Genomic DNA, 26,523 nt, shown 5'->3' with positions numbered 1-26,523 from the left:
CTATGCACGATTGCTCATTATTTGCCGGAAGATTTTCTGTTTCCAATATTTAAAAAACGAAATATACATTCCTGATATTACTACGACCCCAAATTTTAACTATGTTTTCCTAACCTGACCTAACCTAACCTAACTTTACCGTGAATGGTTTGTGGGACTATTCGTGAATGGTTTTTGGGGCTATGCGTGAATGGTTTGTGGGGCACCGTAATGAGCAATCGTGCATTGTCGGTTGCGATCACGGACCCCCGTTTTTTCGAAATTCTGCACGTGACCGCCAAATATTAACTGCAGATTCGTGATTAGGAGCCCTAAATTATTGAATATGCTAAATATGAACGAAATCGAGAATTGTCCGGTATTGCCGATAAAACAGTTGCTCAACCAGAGTGATTTTTAATCGCTAAAGCTCTCGCCACGAAAATAGTCCAGTCAAGGTCACGCCACCCACCAACAATGTTGCCAATAAGCAACAATATCAACCGGCGAAAGCAACCGCATACGTAAACGCGCGAAGTGTCAACTGAGCAGCTTAGAAGAAGTGTGGCAACCCTAGGTGTGGAGGAGGCAAGGCAAAGATCCGACCTGAACTGTTTTCCTGGCGAGAGTTATAGTACGCGCTAGGCCTCCAGTGATAGATCAATCAATCTCACATCTCTAATTATTGTCAAATCACAATATTTATTGTCTTGTTGAAGCGACAGTTTATATACAACACATCTTCTTTCACGCGCTTCTCGTCCCTCGGTGAGATCAGCGGGAAGGCTGAAAGGGGCTACTCTAGCTGGCTTTTCCTCCGCCTCACCAGTTTCAGGTAGAAACGGCCGCGAGAAGGGAAAGGGAAGATTTCTGCCTCTATCTCCTTTGTCCGCTCGCCAGCCGCTGCAATGGTTGAAAGGTCGTGATTTATGGGACCCAGGTCTATCTGCTATATGAACAGATAGGAGATTGGTTCCCTTCGATTCCTTTATAAATCCTCTGAAGAACTCAGGGGAGAAGTTTCTGCAGTACTTACGTTCTCTGTAGTTACACCACAACTTTTTACACATTGCATAATATGTATGTGTAATGTGAGATGTAAAAATATAGTATTATTGTTTATGAAATGGGAACGTATTATGTGTAGGCAAAATACTTGGAAATGTTATGATTTCTTTTGCTTTTTTCAAATATGGAATATGCTGGATGGCGCACGTAAAAGTAGCCCTAGTTAGTAGCATATGCTGCTGACCTGGGCTACTTTTTCGTGCACCACCCTATATAATGACTAAATAACAAATATTTGCTCATGTTCTCTCTCACTCTCGTGTTAGTAGTGTATCCGACGGTTGGCGCTTTTCTCCCGTCTTTGCTGTCGACAGACGTCCGTGGGGAGTGGTTATCACAGCGCGCTACGACAGAACGGGTTCGAACACCGACCTGGGAATGTGTTCTTTGTGTGTGTCCTTTCATCAATTTTGTCATATCATCTTCGCAATTAACCAAATGTGGCAAAAAGCGACGTTAAGTAACAAAAATCAAATCGAAACATTGACTGATTGTTTGATTTGGTTTATTTTACTTCGATTTTCTGCCATGTTTGGCTAATCGTGAAGATTATACGATAAAATTGATGAAGGGACACACATAGATAACAACCATTCACAGGTCGAGGTTCGAACCCGGGGTTTCTGGCTTAGAAGTCAAGGGGTTACAGGTACTTCTGCTAGTAGTAATTGCTCAATTTGCAATCTTTTCCCGCCTTTGACGTTCATTTATTAGGAATATTTGGCCCTAAAAGGGGGTTTGACCCCATCAACCCCCTTGGGCACGCAACTGATTACTACCCCAAGTGTCGACGTCACCGCACGTCACTGCCTAACACCTAGTGTCAAGAAGTACAGGGAACTAGGCTGGACTTGTGAGAAGTGGCGTGTTGATCGGTAGTATACATCTGGGAGTGGAGGTTTAAGAATGCATTGCGGTAAAGGACACGTCATGCCGGCATGAACGGCTGAATTTGTGGATTGTTCGTGAGTCACCAAACGAGTGAACGTGCATCAGCACGGAAGTCAAAGTGGGCAAAGAACGGGAGGTTCACGTAAGAGGTGGGCCAGGGTGCACAGAAGCAGGACAGCTGAACAGACCAACCCGGAAGTTGTACTTCACTCTCACACCTAAGGACTGTGCCAACAGACGGCCATGATGTTATTCTACGTGGAAAAGGATCTGAACTTCTTGAAGCTTTATCTGTGAAATATCGTTGTTATTTTTCTTCTTTTTCCGCGTTATTTTCCCCAAAATTCGTGTTTTGAAAAAGTATACTTAACATTAAAATGATAATCATTTTCAATGCAACCGACTACTGTACCGAAGTGGTTAGCACATAGCGCTAATACACCATGGGTCCCGAGTTGGAATCACTGCCTGGGCAGAGATATTCTTTGTGTGTGTACCTTCATCAGTTTCATCATATCATCACTAATCCTCATCGTCGTGATTAGCCAAAAGTGGCAAAAAACGACGATATATAATAAAAAGCAACGACAAACCAAAATTTTCAATGCTGTTGTATTCACCACAGAACCTGGCAGGTAGAATTCCCATTTACTTTGGGTCAAAAGATCTTTCTTCCCGGCGACACTTGCACTACTTATGTAACATTCAGCAAGAAGCATTTTGCAAGATTAACCCTCCCGTTGCCAAGCTTTTCGACACCTTTATTTTACCAAGAGGGGTATTTTGACTACTCCAATACAATTTTGTGATTTAGTGTAATATTTGTTTTTAGATTCTGTTATTTTCAATGAATAAAATGCTTAGTATTGAAATACAGTTTTTGAAATTATTAAAAGTATTTAAATTGAACATAAACACCGTATGGTGACACTAGTGCAGCGTTGCCATGTATGCGCGCTCTAATTGAACTCAACAATAGTAACCTGAAACAATAGAGTACAATATATGTTATTTGAGCTAAACAATGGATGTATGGTAAAACTCAACAATGGAAAAATTAAATTACGAAGATGAATGAGAGACATATTTCATAAAACCTTCATTTTTGACTAATAAGAAGATAAGACATCTCATACCAAGCGGGTAGTCTCACAACCCCACCAATATATCCCGTCAATAATAACTATAAAAACAAAAAAAAAAATGGGTCAGTCACGAGTGTAAATACAATATCAATCATTTTAGGACAAAGTCATGAAATCAGAAGTATGTAGCTCTTCAGATAAAATTATTATAGGGAAAAATCAACCTAGGGTAGTCAGAATACCCCGCTTGGTAATGCGAGGGTTAACCCCTTCTCTGTGAAATTTTCTGACAAAATGGTTTCCCGTTCTGTGCATTTTTTTCTGAGTTTGCGTAGTAATATATTTAAATAGCTACTGCTTCAGCACAATTCATCCGAGTATCATGGTTCATACGTCTCTCTCTTCAGAATAGAACAGGCTTTCAAATGGTGCCACGCACATGTGTACATCAAGTATGAGGAAAGGGAAATCGGGGATAATTCGGAAAATTTCCCTCCGAAAAATCCCTTTTGGTAATTTTGGGGCCCTCTGGACCGGCCCTGGATATAGGTATCCCATTATAATCTACCTTGAAATATACTATAGTCTATACGTAATGCATCCGCTAAGTTTGATTGCAATATCTTCAATATGTATGAGGGATGAGGGAAAAATATTTCGCAATCCTGTTTGACAATACTATTAGATACTATTAGAAACTCACAAACTCAAATGCTAAAAGAAATCAACAACAGTTCAAATAACGCAACACCAAAAAAATGTACATAAAGCAACTGACTAAACGCGGCACACAAACGAACTCACGTTTGCACTTTGTCAGCATAACACAAACACAGTTTACTTTCCTCTGAACTTCTTCTTCTTTTCTTCTTCTTTGTTGGCACTGAAAATCGTGACTAAATAAAAAGTCGTTGTTTCTTCAATAGCAAAACATATGTTTCACCAACAAAAAACGCATTATTCCATCAACACAGGTTACTTCAGTCAGAGATGTTCGCGGGCTTAATATTACGCCCAACACAGAATAAGCTATAGTGACCAAGGGCGAAATATTACGCCGAACACAGAGAAGGGTGCTGAGCCGATACAACTTTTAACCGAAAAAGTCAAAAGTTGTTCGCAATATTAGTGTATGAGTACACAATATGTTTGCCCTAAAATATTCAAGAATTACAACGGTATCGATAACGGCTCAGAACTAATAATAATAATAATTATTATTATTGTACAGTCATGGACACTTCTGGTTTCTTACGACACCACTGATTGTTAGAACCCAGATGAGTTTGTGACTACATCGCCAACGGCCAGCATGCACCAGGCCATTCGGCAATGTGTGTTTCCTTGTCGAATCGGCTAATAGTAACGTAGGTGCAGATTTTCCCATTTTCGTGGCATGTAATTTTGTTTTATTTTTTTAACTAAAGAAAATACAAAGTTCGTAAAAAGCAGAAAAGCTTGTTGTTTGAAAATGTAAGCGTCGTGGGAAAAACACAAGCTTACGTTGCACATCACAAGGTGTAACTTTTGTTCAGCCGATGCTTAGAAAGTCTGTGAGGTCAATTATCTCACTTTGGAGAAACTAAAGAGAAGTTAGCCACAAGACTGCAAATTGCTTTGTGGAAATGCTTCTCAAGGCTGTATTCATTGACGTCTTTTGAACGCTCGAAGACGGTTGAACTTGTTAGCAGGGCTCAGGTGAGAGGAACTTAATCCAGGAAAGATAGTTTGTTTACCTCGTCATGACGAAACGATTGTAAAATGTGAATTTAACCATTGAAACGAATTGCATGTGCCAGTGTTGCAATATGCAGATAGGAAAAAATGTCAGAAACTGAACACACGAATGCGCATTTCCTGATGTACGTACGATGCATTTTCCTTTATAAGCAATAAATCCATGTAAATTTTATTTCTTGAGATAAAAATGAATATACTGACGGATAACTATTTATTATACATAACGTGAAATAAACACTATTGCCCGATGTTGTTTGAAACGAGCAATAAGATTCTTCTGTTTCAATAGGTTATAATGTAAACACAAAATATAATACAAATTTTACATGCTACAATGTAATTCGATGAAGTTTAGTAAATCACTGCCGGCCCACGTGGTGGAGTGGTTATCACATCGCGGGTTCGAATCCTGGCCTGGGCATGGATTTTTGTAAGTGTCCATTAATCAATTTCATCATATCATCACTCATTCCCATCTTCGCAAATTAGCCAAAAGTGGCACAAAAAGCGAAGTAAAATAAAGGAAATCAATCATTTAGTAAATCACTTTGAGTTTTTTGATCCGATTTGTAACTTTGTGTTCTCGCCCAACCGTTTGACTGCGCTAGTGGCTACTGCATCTCCTTTTACACAGGCTATGGTAAACATTCTTACCTAGAGATTATTCTTGTTCCGGTGTTTAATATCTACATATTGCAACACTGTCGTTCCGTCCACGTGGCTTCACATTCAAGCGATGCATTCACTTTACCGTTAACACGTCATTGCACATTAAAACATGAAGCGTAACCTTTTTACGGGCCTGGGCTGCTTCAATCGGAGTACGTGGTGAGTCTTTTGAGGAAGAACTTGTAGACGTAGAGAAGCGAGTCTAGCACCACGTCTACCTTGACTTCCTTGGTGGCTGGCGGGCGGAGGGCTCTGTAGTCGTCCAGCGAGAGGGACTTCCAGAAGGACACCCTGCTCTGGCGGTGGTTCTTCTTCCTCAGGAGCTCCGACCCGATGCCGAAGTATCGCCGGTCCGCCTCTGTGAAGGGCCTCCATGTGGTTGGGATCAGGGCGGACTTCTCGGGGGTTGGGTTCCTGAGGGGAAACAGAACAGTTTCATGAAAGTTTCTCTCATTGGATGCGAATAATAAAATTAGCTCCTATGAGGATTGTTACAGGTTCAGGAACCCATAAATTATACTGGGTTCTATTGGGTTTCGCTGTAGAACCGGAACATTTTTTCTCGCACATTTTAAATTCGGTACAAGTTGCGTATTGTTTCATTGAAAACAGTGTAATGGCCTGGACATTACATTGTAATTCTTTGTAATGTAGTTAAAAATATTGTGTTTGTTCGTTTTTTAAGTTTGCAAATATATATGATGTCATAGACAACTAGTGTCAGATAGAAAATAAACTGACATTGATGTGCCAGGACCTGGCAACATTTAGAAAACTGAGAGATTCGTCAGCAAGCTCAAATCACGATAGAAAAGGGGGAATAGTGACGGAAAATGTCGAAAATAATTGTAATATGTAGTTAAAAGTTTATTTGATTGCTGTTAAGTGCATTTTCAAAAATATACCTTACCTGAAGGTGAAATTGTAAGTATTGATTTCCACGGCTTGTGATCTCTCAAGTCTATTGACACGACACGAGGAGCGAAGAGAAAAATTCCAGGTTAGAGTGAAAGGTACGTAACAAAAGGTTCATGGACCATATCTAAATTGATCCTGAAAAAAAGTTCCTGGACCGAATCCTTTACAGATAAATAAAATATTTACGGTCCAAAAGCCATTTAGAGTTGCTGATTTTCACTCCAGGACCGGAATTGAATTTATTTTAAATTCCTGAACCTTTAACAATCCTAGCTACTATTTTACAACTTCTGTTTTAACTCATCTCATGCCACCCTATTCAGGCACACAGTATCTTTATCTTTGGGGGGGGGGAGCCCACTCAGTGGCGTATTTGTGATATTTCAGGAAGTAGGTATTTTTTGAGTATGCGTATTTGTATATGTCAGCAAACTAATCTATTGCCTCATAGTTCTAAGCAAAGGCTCCGCAGAATTTTTTTCTCAGGGGACAAGAGAGTCAAATAAACATATATTATTAGTAGTAGTAGTAATACTGATATTATTATTGCAATTATTATTATTACTCATTATATTTTAAAAATCAATTATACTTTTCATATTCTGCATATCCATACATATTTGCACAACTGTGTACTTAGCATATTAATTCATTTAGGACAAAAAGCTGTCTTATGTAGCTATAAATTAGACTGAAAGCTTAAATGTAACCCTACTTCATTAATAATAATAATTGTTGCTGTATCTTAAGACCTGTAAGTCACAAGAAACAATATTTTTTGTTGTAAAATATCGTTAAAATTTACCATTCGCATTACATTAACTCTATCTACAAATCTCAGGAGGAGGAGCAACTCGCCCCCTGGCCCCTCCCTGCGGGCGCCCTTGGTTCTAAATACCTTAGAACATTGTTTCTAACCTAGGCCATTAAATCTTAAGATAACATTTAGACGTAATTTAAAAATCACTATATTTACATTCTAAGATAACCCAAACGTATGCACAAAAAAGGCTACCGAACTTGTAATGCCGAAAACTTGACCATATTTATATTTCCAAGTTCAAACTTAATGTCTGTCTAACCTACCCTAAACTAAAAGTTTCTTGTGAACACTTTAACACATGTAAAATATGTCATGAAAACTTAAGGGGGAACTAAAGGCAATTTTGCAGTAAATTTTCGATAACAGATGGCAGCACCATTTGTCATGGCAACCGAGTGCCATGTTGTCAGATCTACTCGTGAATCAAGGGTAGGTATTATTTGTCTAGAAAGTTGATGCTTAGTTGTTGCAACCAAAACTTCAAATATTAATCATTTTAATGTCAAATGTGTGACCGAAGACATCAGTACCACCAAGTTTTTTGAAACTAAGATATTCTCTTTATCGGAGTCGCGTCCAAATAATGTATTGCAGAAATATTTACTTGGGTGGCAGAAGGTTAACAATTATAGCGGTCTGAAAAAAATAACTGAATCTGAAAGAAAATGAGCAAGAAGAGATACACGTCGCCCGTGATTAAACAATCGAAACAATTTACATTATAAGTAAATACTCACCGAGCTACCAGTAAGAGCTGTAAGTGAGTGGTCGTCGGTCTTCGTGGCGGAGTGGTTAGCACAGCGCGCAACGACGCCAGGAGTTCCGGGTTCGAGTCCCGGGTAAGGCATGGGTATTTGTGTGTGTCCAAATTAGATAAATTGAGAATACTGTAAAAATTGAAAAGTGTAAAAGTTGAGAAAGTGTGAATGACAGGGATACCACTACCTTAGAAAAAAAAGTGGTCAGTGTTACGGCTTCACGTTGTGAAGGATGTGTGTGTGTACGAGCCCGGTCAAAGAAGATTTTTTTTATTTTCAAGGAAAACAGTCTGTTGCGTCTTCGATCGGTGATGTTGTTCAGTTGCAGAATGGTGTCCTACAAGGCTGCATGCTTTTCGGTAGGGAAATATGTGATGGCTAGACAATTTATGGGCACAAATGATTTTCCAGCTTTTTTAAAGTTGTTAAGAAATGTTATTCTGTAGAGGAGAAGGTCTAAATATGGGCGAAGGTTTAAATATGGGTTTTGGAGTTATCAGCACTCCCGGGTGCTGCAGCATGGCAGAGGCTATTGAAAATGGTTATCTGTCAAGGACAAAGGTTGCGGCGGCAATTTGCAAAAAAGTGGTGGTTAGTTTCGGCCTTAGACGCTGTTATAGAATTGCGACATCCGAAAACTGTTTGCGGGTATATTTTTAATTGGCGTTTTCTGAATTCTTATCTGCTTTGTATAGGTTATGATATTAGCGGTACATAGACAAATGTGGGCTTTTATAATGCCATGATTTGTTTGTGAAATACGTACCACGGAGAGCGAAAATAAATTGAAGAAGAAAATAGCGTGATGGTCTAAATATGGGCTATGACATGAGGTCTATTGTTGAGATCACATTTTCAACAAATATTTTGATGTTTTTCTTAATTTCGATTTTTCCAATTCCGCGTGATTTTCAAAACAAGAGATTATTCATAAATATGAATTTTATAATGTTTTAGCGATAAATGACTGTTTTTTAAAATTTTAATTGCTTTTTGTGATATTGCCACTAGTAGCCCATATTTAGACCACATTTTTGAAATACATCATTTTACCATTTTTTGGCAATTGCATTGCTCTTAAAAAAATGGAGACCTTCTATACTTTAGCATGCTATTACATTTTAGTACATATTTCATAGATATGCATTTTAAAGGCAGGTGCTTGATATATTAATTTTTTTCCTCCGAAAATGACAAAATAAAAAGGGGGCCCATATTTAGTCCTTTTCCTCTATGCTTTACATTCCATTTCCTTTGAAGGGGATAAAAACATGGCTGGAAGGGACAAAAATATTTTTTGGCGGAAAATCAACATCAATCCCTCTCCCCCCCCCCCCCCCCCCGCGCATCCCATTATTTCCTACCCTGTTCAGGCTTTTATTTCTAAACCAAAATTACTGCCTGTGATTTCTTAAGACGCAAACAAAACAGATGGTCTTTGTGCTTGTAAAACCGTACTTTTTAAATAAATACAAGGCGAACATACAAGAAGAATTACGCATGTATACGGGGATAAAATTGATTGCATGACCATCAGACCGCAAGACGTGCACTTCCCTCTTTTCTAATTCTCCTAGGAAATAAATTGTGCTTTAACAGTCACAACTCGTGTTCTAGGTAGTATCCAGGTAGTAATGACGCTATCTTAATTAGGCATTATTCACTTCTATTTCCTAATTCTAACATTTTGTATTGTGTTGTATGAGTGATATTTTGCCTGGTACGCTTACTTTACCTCTGAGTATTACATGTATGAGAATGTGCTGTTTTGGTAACAATGCAAATTGTTTCATGTTTATATATAACGTTCTGCTTGTTTACTGTGTGTGTTGGGGGTACTGTGACCGTTATATTTTTATCCCAAAACGGGAGTGAGTTTATCCCCTTCCTGAAAAATCAGGCCTAATCGTAAAATTATTGATATTATTAACCAGGCACGTATATGTTTCGGGGGAGAGGTCCAATCCGAACCGAGTGCCTCAAATTAATAATAATAATAATGTTTAAACAAAAATCATTATTATATTAAATTAATTAAAATAGTGTTAATTAAAATATTCAAATTAATTAATATATTTTTATTACATGAATAGGTAAAAGGACGGTATAAGAATAGTGGTATAACAGCACGTATTCATTATCTAGGTTACGTATAGTTAAGGACAGCAAAATTTGTAAAAAAAAAAACCTGCCCTGTCAAGGAAATTAATGTCAAATAGATAAAGAATTGAATATTTATTGAATATAAAAAAGGATGTTAGATACAGTTGACGAGAAGTAAAGTTCCTGGTGATATTTAATGAATATGTCGGTCGAGTCGCTGTCCTCCTTGGACAGCCAAGTACTCTTCCCAGTTGTTTGCACGAGGATAAATGAAAACCAGGCATTAGATTTGTTTTCAGCTCTAAATTAAAAGAAGAACGGGACAAATGGTGTTTTCGAAATAATGACAAAGGGATGGCCGGGACACGCCTATGAAACGGGACGTGCGGTCACCAGTGATGTGCCGTAGACTATACGTTTACGTCTACATGCGTTGTCTACACGTAATCTACGCGTAGATTACTTTGGGTTGTAGTTTACATAGACTACGTAGACAATCTAAAGTGCATTAAATTAATTTTCAAGGGTTTCATGAAAGGAAAGTGACATATTCAACTATATTGGTTCCTAACGAAATGAAAAGAACCCTATTTACAACAAAATTTCTCGTCTCTTCTATTATCAACTATGGAAGAAGATAAATAGTATGCAAAAAACAACAACAGATGGCAGTCGTGAGGCAAGAGTGGTCTTTTCCCCATAAAACACTAGAATATTACCTATATTAGGTTTCTTCCTAGGTGAGAAATTCTTCGAATTTGGAAGAAAGAGTATGAAAAGTTTTCTTCACACATCAGCAACTGATACGCAATATAATTTTCTTTTAGTTCCACGGCGCCCTTTGCTAAGTTATCACCTTTCGCCATGTTGTTTACATAGATTACGTAATCTATGTGTAGAAAATAGTCTACGTGTAGAATGTAGACTATCGTTGTTTACGCGTAGACGCACATGACTGGTGGTCACCCTAGTTGGGAGGGGCGATGAGTGTGTGTGTGTGCCTAGAATGAGTGGGAGCCCGATCTGATTGACTGAGAAGTGGTTGTTGGTTCATCCCTTGATCGACTCGTCCTTCCAAACATAACCGAAATTTCAAAGCAAGAAACCAAATTCCAAATGATACCAACTCACCCTGTTTTCACAAAGTTGCTCCATAGCGAAATCATGACGTCCACCATTTTGTACTCCGCTCTCTGAAATGGAGGAGACCACGAGTTCTTGAACTGATAGAGGCGGTCGTCCGAGTGACACGCACCTGGAACAGGAAAAAGTTATTGACTCACTTTTGTTGCCTCTGCATCTTGGGATAAGGAAATATATTACAATATTCACCTGAACTATACAACCATCGGACCTGAAAGCGAGCAGCACGCTCAATCTGATTTGCACTTTTAACTTAAACTTACCCAAAATTTCTTGCTATGGCAGCATTACTTTATCACAACAAACAATAAAGACATGTGTTGTCGCCTTGTAATAAAGAGTGCCCGGGTTTGGTCCACCATGGTGCTTCGGATCCGAATAGCCTATAAATGCCCAAATGAACCAAAAATAGAATTTTCACATAATTTAATGCACTGTATTGTTTAGGATAAATATGACTCGATCCGTGTAACGCACATATGGTAATATGCAAATTAGATAACTACGAGATTAATTTGTTAACAAATTACTCAAGAAGCGTGGTAGGGAACCAAAACAACTCACCGTAGTTCCTTGTGGGGTTCCCGTAGAGCATGCTCATGGTGAAGGGCCCTTTGTAAGAGAAAACATAGAAGTACACCGGTTCATCGCTCACGGCTGAATGCAGCTTCGCAGACTTGTCCGCTCCCAAAAGGAACATACGATCTGTAAACATCTGCAAGACAATATAAAACATTTAAACATTTCTTATTTTATATATACAGTATATATACACAAGGCTCATTCAATATATAACCGGAAATATGTTGCAAACAAATATTTATTACAAGCAGCAAAATAACTACAGTACTATGTTTTAACATAGTCCCCCCCATAGTTCAACGCACCTACGCCAGCGCTTGATAAGGGCACTGATTCCACAGGAAAAAAAAATCTTTTGGACGCGTGCGTAACCACTCATGCACCGCTGACTGGACTTCGTCGTCATTCTAGAACCTCGATCCACTTAGTGTATCTTTCAGTGGACCAAAGGTATGGAATTCGGAAGGTGTGAGATCAGGCAAATATGGAGGGTAGAGAAGCATTCAAACTTTAGGTCGTCGATGGTAGACAATGTGACATTGGCAGTGTGTGGTTTCGCATTGTCATGGAGCAAGAGCAAACCAGTGACCACCAGACCACGTCGTCTCTGCAGAATGGCTGGTTTCAGTTTCTCGCGCAAAGATTGATATGGTGAGCTGATCCTACACTTATTTCCATCTGGGAAGCAATTTTACTGACAGTAATACACCGGTTCTCCCGTATCAAGTCCTCCACTTGAGCAATGTTGCTTTCCGTGACTGCAGTGACACAGCGACCTGGACGCGGAGAATCTTCAACACTGGTTATGACCTGTTCGAACTTCTCAGCCCACTCGCACACTTGTGATCGATTTATACAGTTGTCACCGTACTGAACTGTCATGCGGCGATTAATTTCTATCGGTTTCACGCCTTCACTCAACAAAAGTCTCACGACACTTCTCTGCTCCTGCTTGGAACACTCCTGTAAGGGTGCCGCCATCTTATGTAACTGTTTCCCAGCGTCCCGTGCACGAGGCAGGCGTGCCAACCCCAGCTATGAATAGCTTACATATGCCTTAACCAATTAACGAACATATAACAATGACGGTCGTATTTTAGATTTTTTATACTACTTTTCCGGTTATTTATTGAATGCACTCCTTATATAGCGTCCCTTAGGATACATTTTCTTCTCATCCAGCTGCGCAACCAATTTCTTTTTCTCTTCATGATTATCTCCAGCATTGATCTCTTTCCCCCAACTCTTTCTAGCACTGTTTCATTTCTCACTTTTTCTGTCCATTTCACCCGTTCCATTCGTCTTCACAGCCAAAATTCTAGAGCTTCCAGTCACTTTTTCTCACTTGTCCTCAGTGTCCATGTCTCCGCACCATATAGAGCTACGCTCCACACAAAGCATTTCATTAGTCTTTTCCTCAGTTCTTTGTTCATAGATCCACAAAAAATATTTTTCTTTCTATTCAAGGCTTCCTTCCCCATTGCTTTTTCTACTTTCATTTCTTGTCTGCATTTCATATCACTGCTTATGATGCATCCAAAATATTTAAAGCTGTCTACTTCTTTGATTCTCTTACCTTTGATACTCACTTTTGCCTTCCTCTGCTTTCTTCCGAATCACCATTGCTTTCGTCTTCTTCAAATTCATTCTCATCCCGAACTGTTCACAGTGGGTATTCACTTTTGCTAGCATGGCCGTTATGGTCCTTTCACTTTCTGACAACAGGGCCATGTGTCTGCAAATCTTATACAAGTTTTTTTCCTTCCTCCTACTGCTACTACTCCCTTGCTCTGGGACCAGTTTTTTACTATTACTTGTAGATGTTGAATAATGTAGGGGAAGGACATCAGCCTTGTTGTACCCGTCTTCCAATTTCACTTCCCTGGCTCATTTCTTATCCTATTTTCACTTTTACACGCTGTTTCATATATAGGTTGCAGATAAGCTTCCTTTCCTTCCAATCTACACCAATATTCTCCAGGATCCCTGAAAACCTGGTCCAGTTCACTCTATCAAAGGCTTTGTCCAAGTCGACAAATGCTACAAACATTTCTGTACCTTTTTCAAGGTATCTTTCTGCAAGTGTTCTCAGTAGTCCTATGGCATCTCTCGTACCCTTCCCTTTCCAAAACCAAAGTGTTCTTCATCTATTTTTTTTCTGTTTATTTCAGAGTATAGGTTTCTATTTAAAATTCTGAAAAGAACTTTTGTTGATTGTGATATCAAACTGATTGTCCTATACTCAGAACATTTCTTGGCGTTACTTCTCTTCTTTAGAGATACTAAGATTGTTTCCACAAAATCTTCTGGCCATACACCTTCTTCATAGATTTCATTGCGCAAGTGTAACATTTCCTTCTTTTCTTTACCCAGATTTTTTATTACTTTTATAGGAATTTGGTTACTTCCTGTTACCTTTCCGTTCTTCATTTCTTTGAGTGCCAATTGAAAATCTTTCATCATGATGGTTAGCCCTTTTTCGTCCTCAGATACGTCTTATTTTTCTATGCATAAAGTATCTGGTCGTCTCTCTTTCCCGTACAGATCTTTTACATACTCTTCCCAATCTTAATATTTCTTGTTTGTCCGTAATTTCGTTTCCGTTCTCATCTTCTATCATCCACATTGCTTTCCACTTCATTTTGTAAAGTCCAGGCATTAAATGTCACGGTACATCAGGTCTTATCTCCTTCTTCTAGTTAGAAGTCTAGTTCTATTTCTTCGCATTTTTGTTTCATCCATTTCTCTTTTGCCATATCTGTTTCCCTTCTTAGATACTTATTGTGTTCTCTGTATTTTCTTCTTCATTCTTGTGTATTAATATTTTTTATCTTCTCCTTTCTTCCATCTATTCGAGCATACTTTCTGTGATCCATGGTTTCTTGCATTTCTTTCTTTCTCTGTACCCTATGGGTTCTTCAACGGCTTTGTTAAGGCAAACTTTTATTCCTTCCCAGATCGTGTCACTATTTTTATTCAAACATTTTTCCTTTCTCTTTCATCCCTACGTTCTTCGATGTTAGGTTTCTTTATTTTCTGGCCTCTTTTCGTCTTCATTAAACGTAAATTTATCTCTCCCACTACTAGTACATTGTCTGAATTTATGTCAGCTCCTGGTAAGTTTTTTTGAATTTTTGAGGCAGTGTCTAAATCTCTCTTGTACCATGATGTACATGTCCTTTGGGCATGTCCATATGTATCTTCTTCTTCTATGCTGTTGGTTGATTGATTGATTGATTTAGTTTATTTTACTTCGCGTTTTGTGCCTCTTGGCTAATTTGCGAAGATGAGGATGAGTGATGAAAGGATGAAATTGATGAATGGACATTCACAAACAACCAAGCCCGACCAGGATTCGAACCCGGGACCCTTGGCGTCGCAGCGCGATGTGCTAACCGCTCGGCCACAGGGTCGGGCTCTATGCTGTTGGAAGAGAGTGTTTCCAACAACGAGTGAGTTCCTCTTGCAGAGGTTGATCAGCAATTCACCTCTCTCGTTTCATTCCTCTAATCCATATCTTGCTACTGCGATTCCCTCCTGGCCTTCTTCTACTACTGCATTCCGATCTCCTATTACGATAATGTATGCTCTCTTCCTTTTTTTTTCCATAATGTGTTCTATCTTGACGTAGGTTTCTTCTGCATTCTCGTCTGTCAATTTGCTATGTAGCATTTATACTTGTGTAAGCACTAGGTCCTTCTTCTTTCCTTTCAGTCCTAACATAATTATGCCATCGTCCACATAACGTACTGATATTACTTTATCTTTTACAAGTGGTCCAAGTACAATGCCAACGCCATGAACTCCTTGTGAGTCTTCTCCCGATTGAAACATTCAGAATTCGTCACTCACAAGTTCCTCACTTCCTTCCCATCTCACTTCCGATATTCAAATTATGTATATTTTCTTTCTTCTCAATTCTGACTTCAAGTTTTCTAATTTTCCCACATGTAGAAGTGTTCTTACGTTCCATATACCAATTCTTAGTTTCTTCTGTTCCTGTCGATTATGTCGCCTTTTGTTTCCTTCGATCATTATGTGCCCCTCCTGGACATCCGAATGGGGAGATAGATTATCTTTGCCCTGGAGAGATTCTTCATGACCTTGTTTAGTTGCAAGTTTTCTAGGGTGTTTCCCGTTACTTTCCTCATCCAACTCTCTCTTCCGCATCTTAGAAAGATCTAAGGTCCCAGGGGGCCCCAGCGAGGAAGTATGGAGAGTGAACTTCACTTTATTGCGCCCTTCAAAAAAAACAAACGAAATTCACCGCACCAAGCCCAAAGGTTCAGATATAGGTTGAATATCAATTCAACTGAATATCATACACTGAAATCGGTAACAATTAAATATTATTTAGCAACACATGTTCTGATGGTTGACCAAAAGGCGTACTCTGTGGAAAATATATCAATACTTGATGGGAGGTCGATATATTTAGTGGGAAGTCTGTGGAAGAGCGATCTCCTTTGAATTTACAGTCTAGGCTTTTTTTTGTGTAAAATAGATTTGTGTTGCGTGTTGTGTGCATAGGCACTCGAAAGTGGAATTCCTGGAGAAACGTGTTGCAACGGATTTTGCCATTGAAAATTTTGTAAAGATACCTAAAATCATTCAGCGCTGATAGGGAGTCTGTAAGTTTAGAAAGGACAGGAGATGTGGTGTTGAAAAATTGCGTAATGAGGGAACCCTCTAACGAACTATAGCAAGGAAAAAGTTAAGAACAGAATCGATTCTGGAGAGCTGAGTGGGACATGCCATGGACCAGACGGAAGAGCAGTATTCTATTATTGGGGAAATGAATGATTTGAAGTACAAGGTGAGGGCTGAGATGTCACTAATTTCGGTGAAACGAAATGTCGCGCAACCCAAATTTTGATCACTTATACGATGGGAGCCCTGTCGAGTCATTACTTGCGCAGACACTTGTTTTTCTTTGCTTGCTCAAAATATTCTTGGGAGAGAGTATAAATGCTTAGACAACTATGGGCGCGTTTTGAAAGTCGCACGAGTTTAACACGTTAAACGAGTTATGGTAAGTGCTTCCGTGCGTTTCGTGAGTTTCATTATGCTGTCCCAAAAGTCGCATTCCGTGCGTCTCGTGAAAGAACGAGATTCACCAAACGCACTGGCCAGGAGGCTGCTTTGTTCGGTGAGAATCGTCTGCTGCCTACAGACAAACGCACGTACTGATGGATTCAAACTGCACTAGTTCGGAAAATGTATTATAATTTTAACAGATAACGATATGAAGCAACATGCACAAGATGAGTATGCCTTAACCGTTCTTAGAATGTGATGAAAATGATTAAGAGTGTCAGCAGTAGAGTTTATTTTTACCGTAGGGACATTCCTTCCGCTTGACGCCATGTGGAAACTTTCTCTAAACAATACGGTGCGCCTGCGCTTTCGGCCAGAGTGGCCCATAAGTCTGTAAAATAACTGGTTTCATCAGATTCACGAGCCCAGTTATTTTCGTTGAATGCGTTCGTTTCGTTAAGACTGCGACGCCAAGGGTCCCGGGTTCGAATCCCGGTCGGGCTTGGTTGTTTGTGAATGTCCATTCATCAATTTCATCCATTCATCACTCATCCTCATCTTCGCAAATTAGCCAAGAGGCACAAAACGCGAAGTAAAATAAACTAAATCAATCAATCAATGTTTCGTTAAGACTTTCGGAACGCACCCAACGAGTAACTGATCTGCATTTTGCACCTGCTTACCTCCACAATGACATGAGCGTTGTCGACGGTGATTGGCTGCTCGCCGTAGTAGAACTCCTTCACCTTCCTGGTGACGTCAGTGGCGTTCCTGGCGCTGCGGTGGTAGTGAAGGGTGAGAGGCCCGAGGTGGTCGAAGTCCCTGTTCAATTCCGGGAACAGACCACGCTGCTCGAACACTACCTAGAACGGAGACCCATGGCATGAGATATATAATAACTGCAAAGAGCTTTAAAAAAAAAAAAGTAACTGTAACTCCGTTATTTTCTCAACAAATTACCTGTAACACAAGGACTAGGAGTCCGGACCCCTCCCCCACCCGAAAGACTTACTAATTACACATTAATTTCCTTGCCAGCGAAGTTGTTTTTGGTACAAATTTTGCCGACCTTAAGTACACATAAGCTAGATAATGAATATGTGCTGTTATATCACGATTCTTATACCGTCCAATTACCTATTCATGTAATAAAAATATTATATTAATTAATTTGAATATTTTAAATAATACTATTTTAAATAACTTAATATAATTTATTTTGTTTATACCAGGGTTGTTAAAGTTCCAGAAACTCATAAATTCTAATGGGTTCTATTGGGTTTCGCTGCAGAACCGGAACCTTCTTTCTCGCACAATTTAAATTCGGTCCAAGTTCCGTATTGTTACATTGAAAAAAGGTTCCTGGACCGAATTTAAATTCATCCGGAAAAAAGTTCCCGGACCATACTTATATTAATCCGGAAAAAGGTTCCTGGACCTAATTGAAATGCTTTAAATATGAAAAGGTTATACACTGTCTAGAACTACGTTTGCTGATTTTCTCTCCCAGTCCGGGATTGAATTTATTTACAATTCCTGGACCAGGGTTGACCGATTAAAGGTTGCTTTCTAGAAATGTCCGCGAGTACGTTTTATATTGGAATGTCACGCTGCGGTTGTAGAAAGCGTAGCACAGGGAATAAATAATAGCGCTGTTGTTCTCTCGTGGGCCACGTTCAAAAACTCCCTTGTCGAAGAGTTACTGTACACGCAATGGACTATATTAGCGTGACGTCACATTGAGTTCAAACAAACCCGTTACGTGTTGCTCCAGCATCCGATCCAGGAACAGCAGCCAATAGGAGCCGCCCAGCAGATATCACAACAGGGACAGGTAGCGTTGCCAGAGGTGTTGCTACAACCAAGTGAATGAACACGCGCGACAGAATGGGGCTACATGGAGAGGGGTAACGTAACTGCAGCGTTTTCGTTTCGCCCATTTCTACCTTTCTCGAGACAGCCAGCACCTGGATTAGTCTTTCATGCTCACAAGTGGATAATTGTTTATCGTCAGGTCCGTATTCGATCCAAGTTGCGTATTGTTTCATTTCAATACGGAACTTGGACCCTATTTAAACTGATTCGGAGAAAAACATCATTATTATTATTATGCTTTTCAGACACTTGGATCAGAACCTTTCCCCCTGAAACATATTTCTAGATACGTGCCTGCCGCTGGCGACTGTAGTTATATTCGCTGTGTTCAGCCTTTACTTGCCTGTATATAAGGAGGTCATTTCCATATGCTTAAAATGCACTTGAAAACAGCGTTGTTAGAGGACCATGAACCCCAGTGCATGACCGGCACCTTTTCTCTCGCACAATTTAAACTCGGTCCAAGTTGTGTATTGTTACACTGATCCGTTCAAAAAGTTCCTGGACCGAATTAAAATACTTTGCAGATAAAGAAGTTCTTTACGGACCAGAGTTGGGTAAAAAATAGGATAAATAACCTAGTTGCTACGGACTCACGCGCTGCTCTGATGGCCCCCTCCTGTGACGTAATCCCCAGCATCCAGGGGACCTTGTGGAACCTCCCGGACTGTAGCAGCCGCAGGGGACAGTCCGGGAGGAAGGGATCCTCGGAGTCCTCCGGTTCGATCACCGGCCGGAACGGCAGAAGAGGGTCCAGGTGCCACTCCTGGAATGGAAACAAGAGATGAATTATGATTGGGTAAAGCTGATTCAGGGACACCAGGGCAAGACCGTGAGTCTACACTCAACGCTTTCATTCACTAAGGTGGCAAAAACTCTGTGAAATGGTGATAATGTTCGTAATTTAGTCAGTGCACGAATCAGTATTTTAAGGGTGTCATAAGTTATTACACAACGAAGCGCACCCGGCCACAACTCTTTATTTTATCACATTTGAAACATATCGTCCATTTTCCATGTCAACATGTTTAATAATAATAATAACAATAATAATAATAATAGAATTCACAATTTCATGACCAGGCTATCTTCACTGCAAAAGGACATCAAAAAGTACTGAATGAAACAGCAATAATACATTTGAGACATTTTCATCTTTGCACTTAATCGACTTGCACCTGTTCCAGATTTCATACATAATACATTGTTTATCTGGATGCATGAATTCTCGAAAAAAAAGTTTTTTTTTATAAAGTAGCTACAATTTAAAACTTTACGTGTGTCCCCGATGGCGCAGTGGTAGCGTCGTCCCCTTTTAAAAAAGGGTGCCCGGGTTCGATACCCGATGGAGGCACAGTGGTTCAGATCCCACTTTAAACTGTCGGTCCAGGCCCGATTAGCCTTTCTATGTCTAAAGTGGACTTAAAAACGTCAACTCATTCAATCAATTATATCTTTACTTTTATGACCATCTTTCGAGAAATAAAATGAACAGACTCGTGCATTCTTCGTAATTTCCTTGCCGCACTACAGTCTTACGTATCTTCTGTCAATCAATTCTCATTTCCCTGATTTATTAACAAATTTCATTTTGTTGATTCCACGGAGTGCAAAAACATGAAAACTTTTCACTTGTTCTGACGCATAGACGATGTGGAGCCAAAAACTGAATAGTAGACGTTACTCTTTCGCATATTCCCCATGCTTTGTATGGCTTCAACACAGCAGTTGAGGCAATTAGGGGAAGGAGGGAGGCAACCCCTCACTTTTTGCCCCTTTTCCCCCGCACTATGCTAAACTTTATCTACCAAGGAAAGCAAAGTGTCCTTGCCCAGTTTTCGAAGCCAATCACCGGCACTCCAACACAGCATAGTGTCCTACATACAGTAGTTCCTGAAAATCTCACTAGATGGCATATCGGATCGTTTGGATCCCGAATTCTATTTGAAGCAATATCCAACACCAGGCCCGTAGATAGAATTGATCTCATGGGGGGCTTTGTAAAACAAGTCCATTTTTAAAAAATTTAGCATTATTAAATTAAGGTAAATTTTGTGTGTTATATAAGCTATACTATAATAAGTTATATAAAATGTAGATATGTCACACAAATACTACAATTTTTCTATATCTTTAAAAAAAAATCCCTTACTACACACCCCATACTTGGGAACTGTCGACCTTTGATTGAGTAATTGAGTTGGTGTCTTATGCACAATAAAACTAATTGGGACTGGACCTACAGTTTAAGGTGGGATCCGAACCATTATGAGATTTTGACGCAGATGGGGAGGGAATTTGCATGATGACGTCAAAATTGCAGATTTCTGTCTAAACGGGGCAGCGAAGGAACTTTCTCAAGTCTAGACAAGAGGATGTTCTAAATACTTGCCGCTAAACAACATGAACGAATGTAATAGCAGCTGTTTATGCTCTTCGAATTCATTCTTCACCAAGTTGTGAGCAAAATAATATATGCTGTCTACATTTTCATTCTTCACTGCAAACAAATTATACAAAATACGTAGTTTTACCTAATGTCAATTGGCTGCCGGCTGTGATAGGGGGGGGGCTGAGCCCCACCTGGCCACTGCCTGGCTACGGGCCTGTCGTACACGAATATTTTTTTATGTATTGGCGAATGAAGTCTCCAAGTACAGAGAAGCTGAACATGGTTGAAACTTACGAAGACCTCCTGGTGGGCTTCCACGATGGCGGTGGCGTCCACCGTCCTGAGGCAGGCGAGCAGCTCCTCCGAGGCGTTGGGACGACATCCGACGGCGGCGCCCAGCTTGAAGGCCGTTGACCTGGCGGGGATGGGGAACGCCCAAATGTCCAGCGCCGTCCCACTCTGAGAGACGGCTCTGTGGAAGAGGCCTAGAACAGAACACATGAAGCCTTCAGTGTTTGTGCAGGAAGCAGGAACACCATTGGTCAAATATAGAGGAGGAAGTCAAGTATATTCTGTCTCTGGAACATGTAGAGTAAGGCCACGTATAACGGATGAGAAGGGTAGAAAGAAGTGCGCGCTGGTACAAACGGTTGGTAGCTACACTCACTTCCACTCTCACGGGTTCATTGGTCAAGCCCTCTAGGACTTGCTTTCAGGGTTGTTAAAGTTTCAGGAACCCAAAAACTCTAATGGGTTGTTTTCGTTCCGCTGTAGGACCGGAGTCTTTTTTTCTACCAAAGTTTAAAATCGTATTGTTTCATTTTTAAAAAAACATTCCTGTACCGAATTTAAAATGATCAGGGAAACAAAGTTCCTGGACGGTATTTAAATTGATCCTGAACAAAGGATCTTGGACCGAATTTGAATTGAACCTGAAAAAAAAAAGGATCCTGGACCGTATTTAAATTAAGCCGGAAAAAAGGATTCTGTACCGAATTGAAGTACTTTAAACATAGGAAGGCTCTTTACGACCTAGAACCCATTTACACTTGCTGATCTTGTATCCTGGACCGGAATTGAATGGATTTTAAATTCCTGGACTTTTAACAACTACGTTTGCTTTCGTTCGCTCGCTCGCTACAGAGATACGCGGGACAGAGTGTAGAATTATGGTTGACGTGATTGATTTATTTGTCCTGAGGATAGAAAAAAAGTTGAGAAAGAGAAGCAGAGAGAAAGATCAATAGAGATCTGGGGAGGATAAAGGATAGGAGAGGCAAAGCAAAAAGCTCAGAAGGCAGAGAAAGAAATAGAAAAAATAGGTGGTAGAGAAAAAGACGAGCAGAGGACAAGACTTATACAGGGTGTTTCCGGGCTGATAATACAAACTTTCAGGATGATGGAGAAGGACACACGTATCAATTTGAGATAAGGAACCCTTGTCCGGAAAATACTTACTCGAAAGTTATAAGCGAAAATCGGTGGATGAAGATGTAATACTTTTATTACTTTCACAAGTTTCAGAAGCTGCTACATTCACAACAGTTGTTCAAAGTTGCATCCACAGCTTCGCTCCAGGCTTGACATCGTCGCACAAAGTTCTGGCGTACCTGTTGGAACAACCCCGGGCTCGATCGAAAAATGTCACAGGCAGCAGAATTCTTGCCAAGAGATCGTCTTCACTCTCGACAGGTGTCTCGTAAACATGGCCCCACAAGAAGAAATCAAGTGGTGACAGATCAGGTGACCGAGCTGGCCACGGAACAGGACTTCTTCTTGCTATTCTTCATTTCAACTTGTATACACAGACTGCAGTCGACCAGCCATGTCTGAGACGTACACATCACGCCATCTGCAGTTCAGTAGTGGAGTTTTCTGTTCAAACACGTCATGATTGTGTACGAGACAGTCTTTTGTACGATACAACTGTCGAGACTGAAGAGGATCCTGGAGGATTTTAGCTGCCTGTAACATTGTTCGAATGACCCTGGGGTTGTTGCAACGGGTACGCCAGAAATTTGTGCGACAATGTCATGCCTACAGAGAAGCTAGGTAACGCTACTTTGAACAACTTTTGTGAATGTAGCAGCTTCTGAAACTTGTGCAGGTAATACGAGTATTACATCTTCATACATCGATTCTTGCTTATAACTTTCGACTAAGTCTTTTCCGAACCAGGGATCCTTATCTCAAATTGATAAATGTGCCCATCTCCATCATCCCTGAAAGTTTGTATCATGACCCCGGAAACACCCTGTATATAGACAAAATTGCGTTGATGGGAAAGTGAGTGATAAACGCCTACTTGTATAATTTTTAAATTTTAGATACAATTAGATAAACAGGGAAATAACAAATTAATGGAGAGCCTTAGAATAAAGATGAAATTAGGTGAAATGAACACACACACACACATACACACACCATCACACACACACACACACACAAAGAGAGAGAAAGAGTGAGAATGGGGGATAATGGAAGAGAGGAAAGAAAGGGAGGAACAGAGAGAGAGAGAGAGAGAGAGAGAGAGGGAGAGAGAGAGAGAGTGAAACATTGTATAGAGATAATATTAAAGAATAGGTACCTTTGGCCATAGGGGACACCATGAGATAGTGGACACTGGCAGCTCCTGCGCTCTGCCCAGCGATGGTGACTGCCCCCCTGTCCCCTCCAAAGGCTGCGATATTTTCCTGCACCCAGCGCAGGGCCAGCACCTGGTCCTTCATCCCGTAGTTGCCCGGCATCGACGAGTCCTCCGTGCTCAAGAATCCTAAGGGGAAGAAAATGTTCACTATTAGTCCATGAGCTTGGGTTCAAAATTTCACTGCAGTGGAAACTTCTAGTGATGATTTTTGTAATGCTCCATGTGTGAGGGAAATTTTCTGATATGGTAATCTCAGCAGAGTGGTAGCTTATTGTGAGTTATAACCACTTTTGTGAAAGGCTTTTTGGACACTGATGAAACTTTCTAGAAAGTACTTAATTCAAAAGATGTACTCTGAAGCCTAAGTCCTAGAACCACCTACACATTGTCAAGCTGATTTTTCTGATCACTTATCAAAAGGTGGATCACTGGTATTAGATTGCTATTTTCCAAGGCAAGACAGAAGTTTCTTCATGGTAGAAATACTACGACCAGTGGCGTGCCCAGAATTTTCGAAAGGGAGGGGTTACGTACACTTTTTCTGGTAGTCAGCCCTAATCTTGCCAGCTTTTCCTACCTTTGACGTTCATGTTTTTAGGAATACTGGGCCAAAGGGGGTTTATGACTCCCACCGACCACCCCTCCTTGGGCACGCCACTGACTGCGACACTTTCTGTGGTACTTCACTGCAGGAATCTGTTCATCAGGGATGTATTTTGCAAGTTACAAAAGTGGTGTGCGTTTGCTCCAACACAAATACTTTAGCACCGGCTTGTACCCCCTTTTTGCGTGATTTACGAGGATAATCACGTCTTTCATACTACTACTACCACCAACATCACCACTATAATAATAATAATAATAATAATAATAATAATAATAATAATAATAATAATAATAATAATAACAATAATAATAATCAGTGCTCGAAAAATCGTCTTCAGAGCTAGGCGCCAGCTCTGATTATCAGGAACCAGGAAACCACCTACTAGCAATTGTGCATACTACGGTGTTTCAAAAATCGCTCAACCCAAACTTTAAAAATATATATATATCTTGAAATCCGTAAGAGTTTTCTGCATTATAAAGCAACATCCATTGAGATATTTTTCAATGCTAAAAAATTATCAGTTTACGCCACACAGAAAATTAGATAAATTAATAACTGGCGAAAGGCAGTGTTAATTTTTTTCCAGAAATGCATTTTTGAGTGAGAAAAATATGCAAGAAATTATCAAAGGGTCAATCTGTCATTTGCGGCCAATATTGATAATGTACAGCATTTGATTAATTTTTGACTGGCGATTTTATGGGTTGAATGAAAAAGTGCCATTTATGGGGCATATCCTCCGTAAATGGCAATACTAGCAGGTCAAAATTTTGTCAACAGACGCACGCAATATGTCCTTAAATAATAACCATACTCCATGTCACGGGTTAGGTGGCAGAACAGCCTCAGGCTGAACCTCGCCCACGCAAATAAAGAATCTTCAAAATTTCGTACATATTACAGCAAAAGATCACAGTCACCGGGCTGAAAATTTTAGTCGCCATGGCGACCTGGCGATCGGGATTTTTCGAGCCCTGATAATAATAATAATTATTAGTAGAAGCATTGGTACGTTTATGCTGGTACTTGCTCCCCCAGACAAGAATTCCGTGTTGCGCCTCTGCTGTCAGTCAACATATTTGTGTCAATTGACACATTTTGGGTTCTCTGTGCAAACTGGATGGAAAATCTCTGTTCTGGTACTTGATGTAGTGTCGCTTGTAACTTCCAACCACTGGCGTACGTAGACGGGGGCAGATGGGACTACAGCTCCTCCACAATTTTTTAGAAAATAAAAATTTTCAAATGAAAGGAGCAAAGAATTGGAGAGAAACCTAAGTGTTAATTGTTACTAATAGCAATTATGAACTATTTTATACGTAGTGTATCTCCTTCCTCCTAGATAGGAGATATGTAATATCATAACATAACTGTTGAACGCTGTACAAAAACACAGCGTCTTGGTCGGTCGCGTTGGATACTAATTAAGTGTTAATTAACTGTTAGCACGTGTTGTTACTCTTTTGAAAACCAACTTCTGAAATATCTTCGCTGAGGTTCAACAATAACCCATGGCTCGACAGCCCTTGAAGGGCCTTGGCCTATCTCCCGACTGCCAGTCTTACCTTACCTCGAGGTGTGGAGATCTTCAACCGGTAATGGGGTGACGTGGGGTCAGCACGTCGAACACTCAGCCGTTATAGGAGATATCCGACACCGGATTACGCTACTCACTCGTAGCTCCCCAATTGCCTCACGATGGTGGGTTGCAACCCACCGAAGACTACCCACACTCAGAGAACTAAATGCATCATATCGATTGATGCACCAGAATGCATCGGCTGATGCACTAAAGTGTGTTTTATGGCTTCTTCAAAGAATCAGATTAACATTTGATGCATTTGAGTGCATTTTTGTATGCCGTGAAAGAAACACCAAAGTGCATCATTTGATTCAAGTGAGGATTCCTTTCAGTCGAGATGCACTTGAATGCATCAGTTGATGTTCCTTGATGCACCTTCTCGCATCTTTTTGGTTGATGCACTTAAACGTTTGGTCTGTGTTACGGAGTTTATGTAGCATCAAAAAGCATCAAGGTGCATCAAAACTCATCAACTGATGCATTGAAGTGCATCTCCACTGAAAGGAATTCTTACTTCAAATGATGCACTTTGGTGTTTCATTCACGACATACAAAAATGCACCCAAATGCATCAATTGTGAAGCTGAATCTTTGAAGAAGCCATAAAACACACTTTAGTGC

The 26,523-nt window shown here is 40.1% G+C and overlaps 1 protein-coding gene across 1 annotated transcript in view; it reads right to left on the bottom strand.

The window, feature by feature from the left end:
• Nucleotides 1-1,688: 1,688 nt before the first annotated feature.
• The window catches only part of LOC145981399 (uncharacterized), a 128,926-nt gene continuing 104,091 nt past the window's right edge, over nt 1,689-26,523 (bottom strand). Inside the window, exons 16-22 of the mRNA XM_083114637.1 lie at nt 23,651-23,836; nt 21,358-21,548; nt 19,269-19,437; nt 17,480-17,655; nt 11,742-11,892; nt 11,166-11,289; nt 1,689-5,846 (exon numbers count right to left, since the gene is read on the bottom strand). Of these exons, the coding sequence (XP_082970763.1) occupies nt 5,576-5,846; nt 11,166-11,289; nt 11,742-11,892; nt 17,480-17,655; nt 19,269-19,437; nt 21,358-21,548; nt 23,651-23,836 (1,268 nt within the window). The 3' untranslated portion in view covers nt 1,689-5,575. The remainder of the gene's footprint in view (nt 5,847-11,165; nt 11,290-11,741; nt 11,893-17,479; nt 17,656-19,268; nt 19,438-21,357; nt 21,549-23,650; nt 23,837-26,523) is intronic.

The sequence above is a fragment of the Lepisma saccharinum genome, chromosome 29 (genome assembly GCF_977018435.1).
Source record: "Lepisma saccharinum chromosome 29, izLepSacc3.1, whole genome shotgun sequence".
NCBI classification, from domain to species: Eukaryota; Metazoa; Arthropoda; class Insecta; order Zygentoma; family Lepismatidae; genus Lepisma; species Lepisma saccharinum.
This window is presented reverse-complemented; position numbering and strand designations above follow the sequence as displayed.